Source organism: Hemibagrus wyckioides, linkage group LG01 (assembly GCF_019097595.1).
Source record: "Hemibagrus wyckioides isolate EC202008001 linkage group LG01, SWU_Hwy_1.0, whole genome shotgun sequence".
NCBI classification, from domain to species: domain Eukaryota; kingdom Metazoa; phylum Chordata; class Actinopteri; order Siluriformes; family Bagridae; genus Hemibagrus; species Hemibagrus wyckioides.
The window spans coordinates 13,421,213-13,440,727 of record NC_080710.1 but is presented as its reverse complement, the minus strand read 5'-3'; the positions used below and the strand labels follow the sequence as shown (position 1 = coordinate 13,440,727).

Sequence of the window (19,515 nt, the reverse complement as noted above, 5' to 3'; positions counted from 1 at the left end):
AACAAACAAATAGCTAAAATAGTTAAGTTAAATTACTTGGCTAAGCAAAATTAATTTTCATTATTAGAGATGCAATTTCATATAGAGGACATATTGTTAACATTGTAAAAAGAACACACGACAGTTCTGCTTAGACATTTGATGTAAATGTGTTGCACAGAAGTCCACTAGAAATGCTGAAGGTCAAGAAACCTTGTCTCTTTTCTTTTCTCATTTCTTTTCTCTAGGTACATCCACCCACACTCTCTCAAATGATCGCCTGTGACACCTCTTCATCCACACACAGAATATTCCACACACCTCCACTCCACAGCGACCATCTCCTGGCAAACATACACAGAACACTGCACGTGTCTTAGCTTAAAATATATTGACAGGGAATGGGTGCATGATGTTATACGGCTCTTTATACTCGTGGTTTAAATAATAACTTAAATAGTGTAGATTTAGCTTTCGAGTTTGCTAAATTCTTGCTCTGAGACTTTGCTTCGAGCGGAAACTTTACTTGTTGCATAACGCTTGTTTTTAATGTACTGATTCCACTGTCTTCACTAAGAGACCGACGTTACGGGGACATATGAATTAATGTGCGCGCGCGCGTGTCTCTGTGAGTGTGTGTGAATGTGGTGACAGTGCGCTACCAGCTGCAGCTTCACTAGTGAGGTGCGCATCACTCCACTTAGTCGAAACACTGGACTCGAAGGAATCGCGCCTTTTGATTCACCGTATTTCAATACACAATTTGAAACATCTGACTGTTAACAATGACAACTTTTGACTTCTCCGATGTGGAGGCGTTTCTAGACCGCCACCCGGAACTCTTCGAGAACTACGTGATCCGTAAGGGCGAGCGCGCAGCTATGAGTACACGCCTGACGGAGACGCGGCCGTGCGACAGTTCTGCTCCGGAGGAGGAGCGCGAGGATGCAGACAACGGTAAACGGCGCTCGTCGCACGCGGAGATGCGGCGTACCTTCGCGCGCTCCAAGGCGAGCGCCACGCACCACACCTACGACGAGCGCGCGAGCGTGGCGGCGCGGGAGTCACAGGCAAGCGTGAGGCGGCGCGCGCTCTTGCGAAAGGCTAGTTCACTGCCGCCCACCACGGCGCACATTCTGAGCGCGCTGCTGGAGTCGCGCGTGAACGTGCCGTGTTACGCCTCTAGCGCGCTCGACTACAAGTACACGCTCAAAGAGTCGGACGAGCGCGAGTTCTTTCTCGAGCTCGTCAAGGACATCTCCGGCGAGCTCGACACGACCAACCTGGGGTACAAGATCCTGGTAAACGTGTGCGTCATGGTGAACGCAGACCGCTGCTCGCTGTTCCTGGTGGAAGGTCCTGCGCACGAGAGAACGTTAGTGTCCAAGTTTCTCAACGTGCACTCAGGGACAGTGGGGCGACCCTTCTCTAGTGCAATTCCCTTCGCCGAAGTGCAAGTGCCCTGGGGCAAGGGTATCATCGGCTATGTTGCCGAACACGGCGAGACTGTCAACGTCCCAAACGCTTATGAGGTGAAATTCATGTGTGTGTGTGTGTGTGTGTGTGTACACTATGTATGATATATAGTATTGATATATAGTATAGTATGCAATTATCCAAACAGCCAATCATGCAAATTTGGGCCAGCAGATTCAGGTAATGTTCACATCAACCATCAGATTAAGGGAAAAAATGTGATCCCATTGATTTTGACCATGGGATGATAATTGGTGATAGCTGGGCTGGTTTAAGTATTTTTTTCTAAAAGCTGCTCTCAAAGGATTTTCACACACAACAGACTCTTGAGTTTACTCAGAATGGTGCAATTAAGAAAAAACAACATCCAGTGAATAGCAGCTCTGTAGGAAGCACATTTTAAAGAGAAAGGTCTACAAAGAATGGCCAGACTGGTTCAAGATGGCAGAAAGGCTACAGTAAGTCAGATAACAACTCTGTACAATTGTGGTGAGCAGAAAAGCATCACAGAATGCACAAAACATTGAACCTTATAGCCTCGTCTGATGAATCTCAACTGTGAAACTGTGATTGACTGTGAAATACATACATAGTTACATGAGTACATGATTTATGTGTTTCACACTCATTCACTTTTAATTATTTTGAAGTACATGGGCTACATGCTCATTAGCACAAGTTCATAACCCACAGATTCCCTGCTCATGAAGTCAAAAAACATGAAACATTACAGCGCAGGTTCTCAGGTTTGTAGTCAAGAGCTACTGTCCTAAAAAACACAAACCATTCTTAGTCTATCTCGGGACTCAGTGGAGCTACTGTCAGGCCAAACTAAAAACCGATTAGTTAAATTATGTCAACGTGACCGAGAAACCTGATTTTTCCTGAAGGCTTCACGCTTATAGTGCTGTTTTTTCCTTACTGCTGTCTGGATTTAGGTCCCAGTGTAGCTGAATTCTGGACATCGTTATTACATGGCCAAGGGCAAGCCTTCCTCATTGGTCAGATGCTGAACTTATTAATTCTCTGACTGGAGATCTATCTTCTTGACACAGAATGGGAACAGTTAGTTTCAGTGGGAGCTTGCTATATAAAGTGTCTCCTGCATTTAACATTTTTTTTCTATGGACAGGGCCTTAGAACATCGTTATGCTAGAATAAATGAACTTCTGTTGTCCTCGATCTGCAGCATCTTTTATCCATGTCACCACAGAACAAGAAGCCCAGTGCCAGCTCTTTAAGCTTCCAGGGCCTGTCAACAGATCCAGTCTTTCATTCTTCATTCTTGTAATTACATTGATTTCCCTGTTAACTTTATTTTATGTTTGTATAGTTGTTAGTGTATAATATGATTCAAGGTAAATAACTGAATAATAAGTTGGAGATTTATAACATTGCCATGGTGTGTGTATTAACCTATTTGTATTATATAGTGTATTGATGAAGCAGTGTCAACTCAAGAATGTGGACAGAGCTTTCCATTGATGATTAGTCACTGTAGACAGCTGGGAATGAAGGTTCAAAAACTGTAAATAAAAATTGTAGTTATGCATACTTAGATAGACCACATCAAACACTTTGTTACTGATATTCTTTATGGAAGACTCCCTTTTTCAAACAGCGTCCCTAGATGAAGGAGGAAAGTGATGCAATTACTTAAAATAGAACATTTTTGAACTGCCAAATAAACAGGAAAAGTTCCCTGACATGTAGCTCAGAGATATTAAGAGTTTGAAAAGTCATATGTTTGTCACAGCAGAGGAGTTTTTTTTAGGCAGCATATTAAAAAACATTAAACAACTTCAAAAAGCAAAACTTAAGCATCTAGAAATATGTTTCTTAGGACAAAAATCAAAAGATATATTTTTGTAACTGTTGTATATTCCACAGGATCATCGGTTTAGTGATGAGATTGACAAGCTGACAGGTTATAAGACTCAGTCAATCCTGTGCATGGCTATCTGTAATAGTGATGGAGAGGTGATCGGAGTGGTGCAGGCCATCAACAAGAAACCCAGTGGAACTCCCTTCACTGAGGATGATGAAAAGGTGAGCTGAATCATCCTCTCTCTGCTAGGAATATACTCAAACTCTGAACCTGTATCTCTTTTTACTGTCATTCTTGAGCTTCCCTATTGGTAACAAGAAAACAAAACATTTTTAGAGATTTAAAGCCCACCTGAAAGGTTGAACCAGCTAGTTGTTTACATGTTTTGTGTGACCGTTGTGGAAGTATCATGCTATTGAAAAGGTTGCTCATATAGCATATAACCACTATACTATATTTTAAAGTAATACATTTTTGTAGTTGGTTTTTCTTCATGCTAATCATTATAAAATTATTTTCCCACTGTCGTAACAATACATAAAAGCTATAAACATTTCTTAGAGGGGAGACTGTACTGCTGAAAGAATGAAACCCCCCAGTAAATAGTAAATAGTATTTACACTCTCTCCTGTTGTTTTGTGATGAAAGACACTGCATTTTGACCCTTAATTCACATTAAACATAACAATATACACTTAAACATTTTATGTAGACATGTCAACACAGTATTCTTTTAATTATTGCCAAATATCTGGAAAATGAGCAAATATATATAAATAGCATATTTTGATGAAAGGTTTATCCATCGGTAAGTGTAAAATATTCTAATAATTAACAGAATTCAGGACACTGCATGGGTGTAATGTTTATCATGATACAAATAATTTTTTTTTTCCATTCCAATGTCTGTACCACTTATCTGATTTATCATCAGGTCACGGGCAGGACACACCCTGGACGGACACACACATTCATTTATGCAATCACACACTACGGGCAATTTAGAGACTCTAATTTAGAGAGTTGTTTTAGTGGAAATTAGAAATAATTTTATCTGTTATCATTTTCAATATTCTCATAAAGATTAAAGGTGGTGAATCAGCTTGTAGAGCACACTTGCAGCCAGCTGTATACTGGATTCAGCAGTACATTTCCAGTATGTTTAAATGAAGTAATAAGGTATAATGTTGTTGATTGAATTCCTTACAGTAATGAGGTCCATGAAATCTGTGTAAAATATTGCAAACCACGCAGTTCTTTAATCATGTCATATAATAAATATGTAATCAACAAAATGTAATAAATTTGCCTGAAATACTTCTGTATTTCTGTATTGGGAGATTTGAGTAGAAGATTTGACTGATGGTGTTTGTTATCTTGAAGACATTTTTACAGTCATTATTATGCATACACATTGAAAACAGTCTGTAGTTATAGCTATAAAATCTAAGTAAATAATTTGCACTAACAAATATTTTAACCAAGTATTGAACTTTTCAAAAGCAGTTTATACCAAAGTCTTGATTCAGTGGATAATTTGACCTATATACTGACACACAGTGGGGTCCAAATATCTGAGAGCACTAGTGAAAAGTAAAATCATTGAAATAGGTACCTTCATATTCAGGTTTCAAATATTATATGATTTGGTTTGTCCTCTTTAATGACAATGTCTGCTCAAGCTAGTATTGACTCCAAAGTTTGCAAAACCTTCAAATCCATCAGAGTTTCATCTGAACACATGCTTCAACAGAAGAGATTACACATGAGGAATGATCTTTTGTACAAAGCAGTTAACATGGTTTCAATATTTTCAACATTATAAAACCTGTTATATCCAATTTTGAAGAAAAAAAGAGCAGAAGATTAACGATCGAAAAAATTTTTTTGATTGATAAAAATTTTTTTAAATACGGATTCTCTCAGGGTTTCATCCCCAAGTCATGTTAAGGAGTTTTTTCTTGCCACCCCACAAAAGTGTTGCTATTGCATATCTCTCTCTCTCTCTCTCTTTCTCTCTCTCTCTGTTTGTTCTCTGCTTAGGTGTTACAGATGTACCTACCCTTCTGTGGTATATCGATCTCCAATGCCAAACTCTTCTCTGAGTCCCGCAAAGAATACGATAGGAGCCGGGTGAGAATCTGAGTTACACACTGGTTCTGTTCACAGCCTGAAGAACATTGATAAATAATGCACACCAAATTCCAGGTTGATTCTCAGTCTGGTTTCTACTGAACAGATTGATTTTAAGAATGTATTCCGTGATATGTTGTGAAGTGCTAATCTAGTGAAAGGTGAGCAGAAAAAAAGGAAATAGCTGTTTTGTTGTTGTTGTTGTTGTTTTAAAATGAGCTTATCAGGTTTTTTATGTGAACTCTTATTAAATACTACAATATGTGGTATGGATTGGATGTTTCAGCTTGATTTAAATTCTACCCTAGAGGATTTTTTTATATACACTGTGGTGCAATGAGAAAATTAAGGGAGTGTGTTTTCTGCAGGCTCTTCTGGAGGTGGTGAACGATCTGTTTGAGGAACAGACAGACCTGGAGAAGATAGTGAGAAAGATCATGCAGCGAGCACTAACCTTGCTGCAGTGTGAGCGCTGCTCTGTACTGCTTCTAGAGGATATCCACTCACCTGTAAGATGCTCATTTATATTTAGAACAAATCTTTCATGCCTTTTTATCACTTTCTACACTTTTCAGTTGTATGTATCTTTCTATCTACCTATTTAGAGAAATTCTTGAATAGTACATGAAGTTTCTTGTGAAACAATCGCTCATGTCATGCAATACTTTCTGTTTACTCAGATCCTCCTATATCTTGCAGGTGGTAAAGTTTTCAAAGACATTTGAGCTCATGTCTCCATACTGCAATATGGATCATGACATAAGGTGAAGGCTTTATTTCATGTGATATATAAATAAAGGCAACTGTGGTGGTATAGATCAGGTGTATGAAAGATTTTGGATTATAAAAAGCCAAAAATTTAAAGATCTCATATTTATTAGGATTTTTATCCCCCTTTGTTTTGCAATGGTCATTTGCACATTCCTACCCACTTGCTAGCACTCCCCTATCACATAACAGTTATCAGTCAGGTTGAGTACAAGCACATGCTTCCACCAAGACATATGAGGCCATATGAGGCATTCTTTCAAACAGCTAGACATGCTACATCACAAATTGACTCACAACACACAGGTAATCTCTTCTCTTCTACATACATGAGTTGAAAAATGGCAACTAGTCAGTGTCACTTTTATTGTCATCCCTCCCTCGCAGAGAGCACAGCCAATTTTGTTCTCGGCCACATATGGCTGTGGTGTCATGAGGATTCAGACTATCTTACAACAATTGCATTTATATTTACGATACTTAGGAGCCCTGAGTTTCTACACTTTAAATTAAATTAAATTGTAATGCTACAGCACACAAACACATCCACTTGTTTCCTTCGAGCTTTGTGGTAATAGTTTGGGGAAGAATGATGTGATGGTCAGGTGTCCACAAACATTTAGACATATAGTGTATAAAAGAAGTAAGCGATTCAGTTTTGGTAAACTTCCCATTTTTGCACAGTACACAGTGTTTTAAACTGATGCTGCTGTATCATAATTATCTAGACAGTTACACATCCTTACACTTTATTTCACAGATTTACCTCTTACAAATTCCTTTCATTTGCACTAGTTTAATTTGCACTAGACAATCTGCTATATAACCCCACTGTAATTTTATGTACAGTATAAAACATTTCCGATAGTCCCATTAAATTATGTGAATTATCTCTTTAACTACAAATGTCATAACAAATTTTGGATATTGAATTGAAGTTTGTGAAAATTAAACTTGAATTAATCCATTGTCTTGACAGCATATGAGCTGAAACAAAGCTTATCTTTAAGTTGAGTTCACTAATATTTGTAAGGTTGATAGGTGAGTATTTGTTTCTATGTTTAACCCTCTAGAAATCATTGCTATAAAAACATTACCGTTCTTTCAGGACCTTTCTCACATTCTTCACTCTTATGGCTCCATACATTTCCTATTAGTTTCACTATACTGAATAATGTATGGAAATCCCTCTCTCTCTCTCTCTCTCTCTCTCTCTCTCTATTTCTCTCTCTCTCTCTCTCTCCCTCTCTCTCTCTCTCACTCTCTCTCTCTCTCTCTCTCTCTCTCTGTGTGTGTGTGTGTTTCTGTGTGTTGATTTGATGTCAGCATGGAGAAAGTGTCCTGTTCTGACTGGCTGATCAATAACAGCATTGCTGAATTGGTGGCATCTACAGGCCTGCCTGTTAACATAAGCGATGTGTGTCAGGATCCCCGCTTTGATTCTGAGGTGTGTACATGCATGCACCAACACACACACACACATATTGATAATTAGGGTATATATTTTAATTGTAATCGTTTTTGATATAATAGTGCTGCTCGAATAGCACTGTTGTTCATTATTTATTAGTCAAGCCATTCTGTGTACATAGTGTCACACATGTATAGCACTGCAGAGTGCTATGACTCCACATACTATTCTATCAGTTACCTTTAATTTAATATTATTCTCACTTTAATATTTCTCTCACACTGGTTGCATGAAAGTTTTCAGTGATCTATATCATAGCACCAATTTCTTCTAGATGTATTTAAATTTTCCAGGAAGACCATTCTGCTTTAATACAACCTAAAGATGAGTTCATTATCTGTTGTCTCAAAGACGAATCCAAATAGCAAACAGTAATCAAAATGAATGGCATACTGTAGGTTAAACATTAATAAAAAAAATATATAACCACACACCCTTGTATGTGTTTGTTCACAGGCTGACCAGGCCTCAGGCTTTCACATCAGGTCAGTGCTGTGTGTCCCCATTTGGAACAGAACCCATCAAATAATTGGTGAGTTTTCTGCATTATGATTAATGCATATATGTACATATGCCTGTTTATTAGGTAGACATACCTTCTTGTTGCCCTTATTAGCTATGAAGTTACCCTACCATGTTAATAACCTTTAGTAAGTATACAGTTGCCCTAGCCTATCCATCATTGGATGTGAACTACTACTTGTTACAGCTATGTTAAACAATGACAACTGTTTTTTTAAAAACTTTGATTGAGTTTTAGGATTCAGTGTTTTTTATAGTGTATGTGTGTATAAGGCACCGCAGCAGTACTGTAGGTTTTAAATACTCTTTATACTTATCATATACATCAAATGGTCCATCTTGAAGGTTACAGTTAGAAATGCTGCTACTCTTTTTCCATGAGCAGTTTGTATTAATCATCATCTAGAGTCAGTTCATCATTGTCAGTGTCAGACCACAGCACTGCAGTTAGCTAGATATGTTTGGTTTGTGTAGTTTCTAGACCCTCTTCAAATATTAAGGTGTTTAAAAAGCAACATTGCTGAACCTTGCTACCTAAACTGCTGCAATGAATGTTTATCCACCATAGTACATCTCACAGACATATGCATTACACTGTATATGTGTAGGAGTGTTTCAGTTTCTTTCTTTTAACAGACAAAAGCTATTTGAATAAGAGCTCAACCTTGTGGACAGACTTTTGCTTGCCAAATTTGAGTTAGTGAGCAGCTGAAACTACAAATTACTTCCATAAAATACTCTACATCTAAAAAGTCTCTTATTTGTTCAAGGAGTTGCCCAGATTCTTAATCGTTTGGACAGGAAGACCTTTAATGATGCAGATCAAAGATTATTTGAGGTGTGAGTTTTGCGGTATTATTAATGTTTTATTTCTGTAGATAATGGAGATTTTATTATAATCACTCATTGTGTTTGTGACAGGCTTTTGTTATTTTCTGTGGCCTTGGCATCAATAATACAATGATGTACAACCAAGTGAAGAAAGCTTGGGCAAAACAGTCTGTGGCTCTGGACGTAAGCAGAATGTAATGTCTTTATACGCATTGGATCAGTGATGGATTGGACATTTAGGTAATGGAGTGAAGCTAAAGTATATATTTACTTTACGTCTGTGCCCTCAGATGCTATCTTATCATGCTACATGCTCAAAAGCTGAAGTGGATAGACTAAAGGTAACATCAAACAAAATCAACCACACAAAACCATCAAATCAAAAACAACCACATTGTTGTCATCCTTTGCCTGTTTTTGTATAGATTTAGTTATTACCTGCAGCAGATGTTTATTAGAAAGCATAGTGTTTTTGTAGAGCTCTGGTAGTAGAAAATTTGTTAATCCCATTAGTGAAACATTCTAATATATGAGCTTTAGGACTACATCTTGCTTAAAATGTGAGTGCAAGTCAGACAGATAGTGATGTAAAGCCATAGTTCAAACTGATTATATAAATTCTTTGGATTGTTGGAATGTTATTACTGCATATTTAACTCATTTGTCATTGGGAAGACATTAACTCCTCTCTATCTTACAAGGCTGAAATTTGTACAGATGAAGTACTAATGTGTACATGGACCTGTGTGTGCATGTTTCACAACCCATGAACACAGTGCTTATTCATTTCTATTAATGTTGCTTTTTTATCCCACATTCTGCAGTAATCCAGCAGGTGGTATTTAGACTGTTGCTGTTGAATGATGTGATTTTTTAATGAAACTACACACATCATGCTAAAGCCAATGTCATTTTAAAAAGCCCTCATGGTCTATCCTACTTCCTGTGATTTGGTCTGTAAAATGTTTGCTGTCTGGTGTATTGAATAGAGTCTTTTGATTTAGATATGTTTTGTCTCTGGTAGGTTTCACTGCACTCAGCCAGTGGTTCTATTATAGAAATGTTTAAACTTAGAAATAAAAGCATTTAAAATGGTCCTGGCAGGGAAAAAATAGTTAAACAAAGTGTTTATGACTGAATGGAGAACTTATTCTGGTTTGGTCTATAATGATAAAGTCTGTCCTGCATTACTGGCTCATGGGTTTAATTAAAACATTGCTCTAGTTGTGTGATGTTCTTTTCAGTTGTCTTACTACAATGATTTCTATCAGCCTTGGGGACTAAAAATAATATAAATATTGAGTTGAATTCAAATATACTGGAAATTTGGTCCCAGTAAGTCCAGGACTGCTATTTGCTGTCTAGTATTATTGGCCATTTTCCCCTAAACTTTCTCTGTCTACTCTCCCAGGCTGCTAAGATCCCCCTGAGCAGTGAGCTGGGAATCGACGAGTTCCATTTCAATGACTTTTCCCTGGACAATGATGCCATGATCACCGCCTCTCTGCGCATGTTTCTGGAGCTTAGTGTTGTGCAAAAATTTAAGATGGATTATGAGGTGAGGAGAGGAGGCATGGAAGAAGTCATACTCCCATCTGTATTAGTCATCACTTACTAATGCATCCCCAGACAAGCAAAGTCTGAGCTGCTCAAGATTTACTCAGCCTGATTGAATACTCAGTAGTAGGGAATATTATCAAAACTTAGTCACACTTTCTTCTTTCGCCTGCTCAGGTGTTGTGCCGCTGGCTGCTCACTGTGAGGAAGAACTACCGTACTGTGGCCTATCATAACTGGAGACATGCTTTTAATGTCTCTCAGTGTATGTTCATCATGATAACTGTGAGTCTTTTCAAAAGAGAAGAGCCTTTTCAATTTTTTTTCAAGACAGTGATTATAAGCAAGTGGAAAAAGCTATGATTTAAACCATTTGAATACAGGTAACAGACATACATATGTTTTTCAGTGAGCTTATTTCTGTCCTTTGTCAGACTGCAGGATTCCAGGATGTTCTAACAGACACAGAGATTCTGGCACTGATGGTTGGATGTCTGTGCCATGACCTGGATCATCGTGGCACCAACAATGCTTTTCAAGCCAAGTGAGCCCAAAACCCATCTTTTGCAAATATATGTCTATTTAACAGAGAGGCATCTTGCTAAAAGGCAGCATTGTTTTATTGTTTTGAAGCTATTTGTAGTTATTTGTTAGTGATTTGTATTGCAACTGCAGGTCAGGATCGCCACTGGCATTGCTGTATGGAACATCAGCGACTCTTGAACATCACCACTTCAACCATGCTGTTATGATCCTGCAGAGTGAGGTGACTGTTATGTTTGCATTGCATTAAAAAGATCAGTACTGTCCTGTACATCATATACCCCATAGGAAATGATCCACTACCACTTTCCTAAGCTCATAAGCTTTTTCCTTTGGTATATTTTGGCAATAGGGGAAAATTTAAAGACCTGCCAGTGTTGATTAATTGGGTGCTTTAGCTCCCAGCTGTTAAATCATTACCAACCTCTGTATTGATTTCCTGTTGCTGTATAATATGCTCCTTTAGCCAATTAACTAAGGTAAGAAGAGACCCTCTGGGCCTGTGCCATTGAAGTAGAGAGAGGAAGAATGTTTCATAAAGGCAGGACTTGTTTAAAAAAGCATGGAGGACTGTGTCGATTTGAATAACAAAGTCTTATGCCTATTTGTAGAACTGAGCCAGCTAGGACTTACAGTATATGCACACATTGCATCAGGATTTGGTCATCCTTAGAGATGAAAATTCCTCTTTTGAAGTTCAGAGGGAAGGAATGTTCAAGGTCTACATATGCTGCTTTGTGCATATGCTGCTTTCTCTCTGTCTTTGATTAGAAATGAAGCTGTCTTACAGCATTTCTTGCCTTACAGCAATACTTGCATCCTGTAGTAGTGATAGGTGCTTAGTAAACTATTTATGAATTTAGTGATGGTGATTTGCAAAACCAACAAATAAAAGATATATTTTCATCTAAAACAAGCACAGTCTAACCAGCATATTTACTGTCTGTATGAATCTAAAGCTTCCATCTCTAAATGTTTCACTTTGTGGAAACATACCATATTCAACTTGTATTGCATATTCAGGCTGTCACATGCATGTACACATAATCACAAATCTGTTAAATTTGTTCATTACAGAACATCTGAGATTCGTTATTCTTTGATCTTAGCTTGGAACTTAGACTCCTTCAAACAAATCTAATCTCTTGTTAAGCACTGTAATCCTGAGCTATCAGAATGAGCCTACATTTTGAATTTATTTTTACTGTGCCATTTTGTACATATTGTCTGTGTCACTACTGTTCAGCTCATTTTGAAATAAATTTCCCTGGAAATTCAGTCATAATCATAATCTCCATCTCTATGTTGATCATTATTGACTTTTCATTATTTCTGTTATTTCCAACAGGGGCACAATATATTTGCCAATCTCAGCTCTAAAGAGTACAGCAACATGATGCAACTCTTGAAGCAGGCCATCCTGTCTACAGATCTCAACTTGTATTTCCAGTAAGTTTTACAGACCATGCACTAAGAACTCCATAGCATTACGTTAATATTCCCTGGCGAAATTGCACAAATGCACTTTAAATACATCACTGCATCCTTAAAAATACAATATATAAAGCATCCACAGAGGGGCGCCACTAGAACAGAGGCATGTTAGAAGCCTAGTTTTCTTTGGTCAGACTTAAGTGTGGCGCTGTATGTATATGCATATGAATATGTTTTCTTTTTCAGTTTTAAGCCTGCCCTTATCTTTTATCCTTTGTCTTACAAACACTAGCATGTCCCGTTTTTATTCTCCTTAAAAGAAAAAGAACCAAGTTCTTCGAGTATGTTTTGGCTGGAGACTTCAGCTGGTCAAATCAGGAGCACCGAGACATTTTCAGGTCAATTATTCTTTATTTTAAAGATATAGAAAGCTATTTATGTTAAACCATAAGCACAAACATGATACTGCCTCCATAACAGGTCTATGCTTATGACTGCATGTGATGTGGGTGCTGTGACTCGACCATGGGAGATATCTAAACAGGTCCGTTTGTCTTATTTCTGTTCTAAGATTTATTTGGTTGTTAGATGAAGCATCAGTATGTAGCGAATGTAAATTCACTGTAGTGTTGTCTCTTACTGCAGGTTGCAGAGTTGGTGACTAGTGAGTTCTTTGAACAAGGTGACAGGGAGCGATTTGAGCTGAAGCTCACACCGTCTGTGAGTGCTTTTGCTCTCTATTGGGCTTTTAAAGTGAGTCTCTGTCTTAATTTTGTAAGCCCATAATCCTTTGTAATAATGCATTAGGAATGTAGGGACTTTAATATAAGCCTGTACCATTGGAAAATGTATCTATTACTGGTAATAATTATAAAGATGCTGAAGACAATCAGTCATACTACAATGGTAATATATTGTAAAAAAACAAAGAAACAAAGAACCAAAAAAAAAAAACCATGGTCCATATGTCCCTTCTCTCCAAGGCCATTTTTGATCGCAATCGTAAAGATGAACTTCCTGCACTTCAGCTTGAATGGATCGATAAGATTTGTAAGCCACTGTATGAGGTAAAAAACAAAACAAAACAAATGAACCAAATTATTTTACCTACTGGTATTTTTGGCTTAATAGCTAATGAAGTCATCTTTTGAAAAGGCTTTGGTGAAGCTGAATAGGAAGCTCCAGCCAATGGTAGATGGGATACATGCCAATCGAAAAAAATGGGAGGAACTCTGTTTGTCCTATCAGCAAGCCTGCCAAGTCTCAGAGACTTCCAATCCATGTGCAAAAGTGGAAGAAGAAAAATCAACTGAATGTACAGACTCCACCCTTACACAGTCATGTGAACCTGCAGCAACCAGTCATAGCATAGAGTTCACCCACAGGGTGGAGTCAATCTAGAAGACAGCAACGAATCAGAAGTCAGTGTTGATGGCGAATCAGGGTGAACAGGGGAGGGAGAGTAAAAGAAAAAAGCTTCAGTGCAAAGGCTTTAAGATTTCAACAGCATACTAATTTTGGCTTATATATAATAAAACATTAATAGCCTTGCTAATAGTCTGTAAACAGTATAACCTAATCAATCTGACCTGTTTCAGAAAAAACAAAGAAGGATACGAACATACTGCATATTATACTGTGCTGAGCTTTGGGGAAGGGAATGGTTACTATTGCACTGAAATGAAAGAAGACAATGAGCAACTTCTTAAGGTTAATACTGTGATGGCATGGTTATACCATGATAATTGGTCATAAGATCATATTACTGCAGATCAACATTTAATTCACTGTGAATTTAAAGAACTGTGATATTTAGCACTCACTGACTTTTTGTTCATGACTACAAACTTATTCTATGTAGAGGTCTGCTGTTTATTCAGACAAATGCCTTTTACCGAGTGACACTAAACATGGACTTTAGTGAAATTCATTCATGACGCCTCATTACTTTGGTTGATTGATTTATTGTTCAGTTTCAGCCAGTGTAGTAGTTGACACATTGATACGAGAGTTTAAATTAACTACATCCTAGCTTTAATGAATATATAAATTGTTAAACACTGTGTTTGCTTTTAGTGTTGTTTTATTACTAAGTTATTTATGGCTTTCTTTTAGTAATATAGACATTCATAAGTACCAGATGGCTTATGCAGTGGTTGTTTGATTTTGACGTATATAAGATGACAAATATCTTATATGAAGGACTGGTGACAGAATGAATCATTCTCACCAAAGTAATGTGTCAATTTACAGGCTACACATATGAATCAGTTTGTTTGCATGTGATTATCAGCATGTAATGTTTTCATTTCACCAAACGACACCTGCAAAGTTCCTTTCTGAACTGCACTTAAACTGCCACAACATTTGTACCAGCACTGTGAATGCAAATGAAATCCACAGTATTGCATGCTGCAGTCTGTTGCTTTGAAATAGCTTCCTGCTTTTAATGGGGGTGTAAACCTTACAGATGTACTGCAGTTTGTTGCTAAAGTTACCAGCATGCATACTGTTGTGCTCCAAGCATTGTCTGCCTTACTGAAAAATTGATGATTGTGTTATTATTTTTGCACTTATATGATTCTCTAATGTTTAGAAAAAAGACAAGTTTTGTAAATAAAATTTGCTGTAATGCTAAATTCTTTGTTTTTATTTAATCTGATTTATGATTTATGAACACATTTTCTGGATCCGTATATGGCAGTCAATAGTAATAGTATGACCAATACAGTATAATGATACATGTAAACAGATATTATATTATATTATATTATATTATATTATATTATATTATATTATATTATATTATATTATATTATATTATATTATATTATATTATATTATATTATATGATTGTAAAATAGTCCTAGTATTTGAGATAAGCAGGGCAGGTAATTTTTTATTGTATTGTATTATTATTATTATTATTATATGATTGTAGAGTAAGCAGGAATACTGAATTTGATTTAATGAAGATTTGTAATTTTTTATAAGTGTCTATAGATAAAACAGCCTTTAATAATTGAGGCACTGACAAAGTAATTTTTAAAATGTATTAATTTATTTCTTTGCTGTTGGCATGTGTATATTGGATTCACAAAATAAACAATAGCTAAATTCACTCAAAGACAAATGTAAACATTGTTTATGAACCCATTTTTGCGTATTTGGATTTGAAATATGGTGGAACCAATATTTTATTTTTATATTAAGACATTTAAATTGATTTAAACAAAAGCATACTTTTTATTATTAATTCATTGCTAGAGGACCAACTTCACTTTTACCTGAGTACATTCAAAGCAAAAAAAGGTTCTCCAAAGGTTCTTGAAGTTTCATTGGATTTATACATTTCCAAAAATGGTTCTATTTAGAATTTTTTTTTTCTAGAAAGTAAGGGTTCTCCAAGAGGGACAATAGCAGGAATATTAAGGGTTCAAAATTTTCTAAACACTGTTTACCTTATTTACGTCTTAAGAGTTTAAGACTGCATGTAGGCATTTGGTCTGGTTAAGGGGTGTTGAGAATAGGAAGTGTTTGAAGTAGTGATTTTAATAAAGCTAGGAGTTAACTCAGCAGAAAGAAGCTTTAGAGTTTAACCAGGCAAAAACCAGCCCAACACTTTATAATCTATTATTCAGCACAACTACTTTGCCTTTCTCCAAACTTTTAAAGATGGAAACAGGAATTAGCTAGCTAGCTAGCTAGCTAGCTAGATAGATAGATAGATAGATAGATAGATAGATAGATAGATAGATAGATAGATAGATAGATAGATAGATAGATAGATAGATAGATAGATAGATAGATAGAGGTTTTATGTTTTACATACTGTGTATTGCATTAACAAAAGAACTGACCTTGTAATGATCCAATGCTCCAGTGCTTTCATACTATAGATCTGTATTTTGCTCTTCATTTTGTTCCACAGCAGTGTTCTGTCTTTACTGGTATAAAATCTTATAACTTCTTTACATCTTAAGATAAATGAGCTAAACATACAGAAAACACAGCAGATTCCTTTAATTAGGTAATTATTTTAAATGTGAAAGACCTATGGGTGAAAAATAGTGGCAGGGTTTAATGATGCATAATGTATATTTAATGCATCTATAATGCATTGGGAATGGAGTGTTTAGGGAATTGTATGTACACTGCTATAGATTATCTACAGCTAGAGATATCTGCTACAGATATCTATCTACAGATACTGTTTACTCAAGCAGGTTTTTTTTTATTATTAATGTTCATATCCAGTTTAAGAAATTGCAATAATTTGGAAAGGAAACCATAACAAAGTGACTTATTCAGGTTAGAGCATATGACACAGAGAATAAATTCAACTCCAAAGACATTTGCTTGATTACTTACATCAATTGGTAGCTGCCTTTAGAATGGTTTTATTACAAATGACATGGTTACCAGTCTGATATCAAATATTCATAAATTAAATCACACTGTGAATTCAGAGGATTTTGTATGAGAGGCTTCAGGTTTAAGATTATACCAAAAATTTGTTTGGTAAAACATATTACAGTACATTTAGGAATCAATAACACTTTATAATAAAGTGGTTTTTGTTTGGTGTCTATCGTTTGGCTAGAAAAAAAAGATTGAAAGTGCAGAAAACAACACCACTGCCTGTTAAAGAACAAGAATATGCTGGCTATATAACATTTTTCTCTAGAAAGAAGAACCTTATATAATTCAGGATTTATTTTATTTATTTATACTGTACACCCCATGATGATCTACTATGCTTCCGGTGTAGAAGTTTTCTCATATTTCAATACATTTCTTCCAACTAGCTCAAAAATTCAGTTACACATGAATTTGTGATTCCGTTTCTTCAACACCACTTAATTAGACTGTTAGAGGATTTTGGAGGATGATTATTTCACCAAGACAAACCTTTTCTCAACCATTAAGTCTGATGCATTGACCTTGTGTCTGTATGCTTATGTGTACTGTGCTCTGTAATGACACGTACTCAAGTCCAAACTGTTCAAAGACTCTTCAAATGTGAGAAACGAGAGCCTGAATGTGCTCCAGCACAGCAAGGAATTAAAATTTCAGCAGGCAGACTGCACTAAAAGAGATTTCCAAGCTTTGACATGATGCTGAAAAATTCATCTGAGTGAAGTTTCCATGCCTCACATTATGTAATACTATTTTTTTTATACATGGTTAATAACAGCATATGTAGGTGTAATTCAGAATTTTACATCAGTGTACACATCAAGGCCATGTTATTATACTCATCAGTAAAAGTCTCTGCATCTCTTACTTAAATTACAATTTGTCTTAAAACTTAGTTATAATCAACAGTATTCAGCATTTATAAAAGTTTTCTTTACAGTCTGCAATACAGACTGTGAAAAAAAAACCTTTTACAGTTTTATAGCATTTGTCTCTTTTCGTCATTCAATTGTATATGTAAGGACTAAACATTTTTTGTTTAGTGTCTGGGACTGAATGTGTAACAACAATATTTAATAGTTTCCACAATTTAAATTTGTTGATTTACGAGGAGGTTTGAATATATTTTATCTTCTGCAGTCCAGCTTTAAGCACAATCAGAACTCTCTAATACATTAGAGACAATTATTTGCAAGCTTTCCAACTGGATAGCTTGTCCGTTCCACAAGAGTGAGATCAGCACATTACACAGAGGTGTGTTCTTTGCCAGTATTACAGTCATCTCTCAAGGGTACACATATTGAGGAACTGACCTGAAATTTCATGGCAAAATTCCAATTCCAACAAGATGTTAAGGAAATCTGTATACGTTTTCTTAGTAATGAAACACACACTCACACACATACACGCACACACAATTTTTCATATATTTGTATAAACATCTCTATTACATACCATCATATATATTATCACCATACCTCATTCATTAAGTATTCCACTGTTATATTCAGGTTAAGTCAGGAGCCACTGATAGGTCCTGCATGTTTAAGGGGATAACCTGACTATTAAACACTAGAGCAACACATCACAGGACAGATTTCAAGTAGTTCTACATGTTTAATCCTCTGTCAAATGTAACTAGAAACTCTCATTCTTCAAAGTTTACATTTTCAAAATAGCTGTGTTATTGGCCTTCATGTAAGAATCATTCTGGAGTCAGTACTGAATAACATCACAGATTTAATGGCACACTGTGGGTGTATTTCATACAAAGAATACATTTATGTGTGCTTCCTTAAGAGAAGGAAAATAACTGTTTAATGAATATCACATGCATTAGCAGGGCTTTGAGTCCACAACATTTCAGGATTTCAGCCTATATTGAGACAAAACATTAAAAAAACATTTAATACTAATCATTTTATGTTAAGCCGATTCTTAGAATCTGAATTCACTGTTCACTGCTGCCCTCCAGTGGCACTGAGGTTTGAATATAAAGAGAAATTATGAAGCAGTTAGTAATTCTACTGTTAATCAATAATGAGAAAATAATAAACATATAGACCTTACACTGCAGTCAGAGGAAAGAGAACCATGCAATAGGCTTAATGCATGTCTTTTCTTGCTTTTTCTCAGCAACTTGTTAAAACAGTGTGTACAATGGTGTGTTTGAGAGAAAACTGCTACTCACTGATGTCAAATGTACACCAAAAATATTAACTGACTTGATTTTGCAGCATTGTGCTCTCAATGAAAAGTGATGAAGAGCGCCACTCGTCATTGCAGGTTCTCTCTTTTAGGACTGGTTCAGTGGGGCAGGGCCTCATCACTGTGACAGGCTGCTCCACCCCTTTTCTCTGCCAGAGTGGGCCTGGATTCCTTCAGTCAAAGGCCTCTGATTGTAAACTGGGGCTCATTGGGCTCTGCTGAATGGCTGTCACAGCCATCAGAGTGACGGACGGGTGGGTATTTCACCCCAGATAGTAACAAGTGAGGCGTTAACTCTACATGTGCGAGACCTCTGTCATTCACACGCTAACCTCACTCAGAACAA

The 19,515-nt window shown here is 36.5% G+C and overlaps 1 protein-coding gene across 3 annotated transcripts; it reads left to right on the top strand.

The window, feature by feature from the left end:
• The first annotated feature begins 239 nt into the window (after window positions 1–239).
• On the top strand, window positions 240–15,330 carry pde11al (phosphodiesterase 11a, like). Of its 3 annotated transcripts, none has more exons than XM_058407643.1 (20): window positions 240–1,511; window positions 3,346–3,504; window positions 5,327–5,416; window positions 5,785–5,925; window positions 6,116–6,180; window positions 7,511–7,631; window positions 8,112–8,187; window positions 8,948–9,015; window positions 9,099–9,191; window positions 9,299–9,349; window positions 10,420–10,566; window positions 10,743–10,850; window positions 11,000–11,109; window positions 11,241–11,331; window positions 12,457–12,557; window positions 12,863–12,940; window positions 13,023–13,086; window positions 13,188–13,295; window positions 13,526–13,609; window positions 13,698–15,330. In XM_058407643.1, exons 1-20 carry the CDS (start codon window positions 765–767, stop codon window positions 13,941–13,943), a joined length of 2,748 nt encoding a protein of 915 aa, XP_058263626.1. In that variant the 5' UTR covers window positions 240–764; the 3' UTR covers window positions 13,944–15,330. The 3 variants fall into 3 exon arrangements, with proteins under 3 accessions (XP_058263626.1, XP_058263694.1, XP_058263759.1); XM_058407711.1 differs by having other exon boundaries at window positions 13,188–13,262; window positions 13,698–15,328; XM_058407776.1 differs by lacking the exons at window positions 13,023–13,086; window positions 13,188–13,295; window positions 13,526–13,609; window positions 13,698–15,330 and having other exon boundaries at window positions 12,835–12,946.
• Window positions 15,331–19,515: the final 4,185 nt, after the last annotated feature.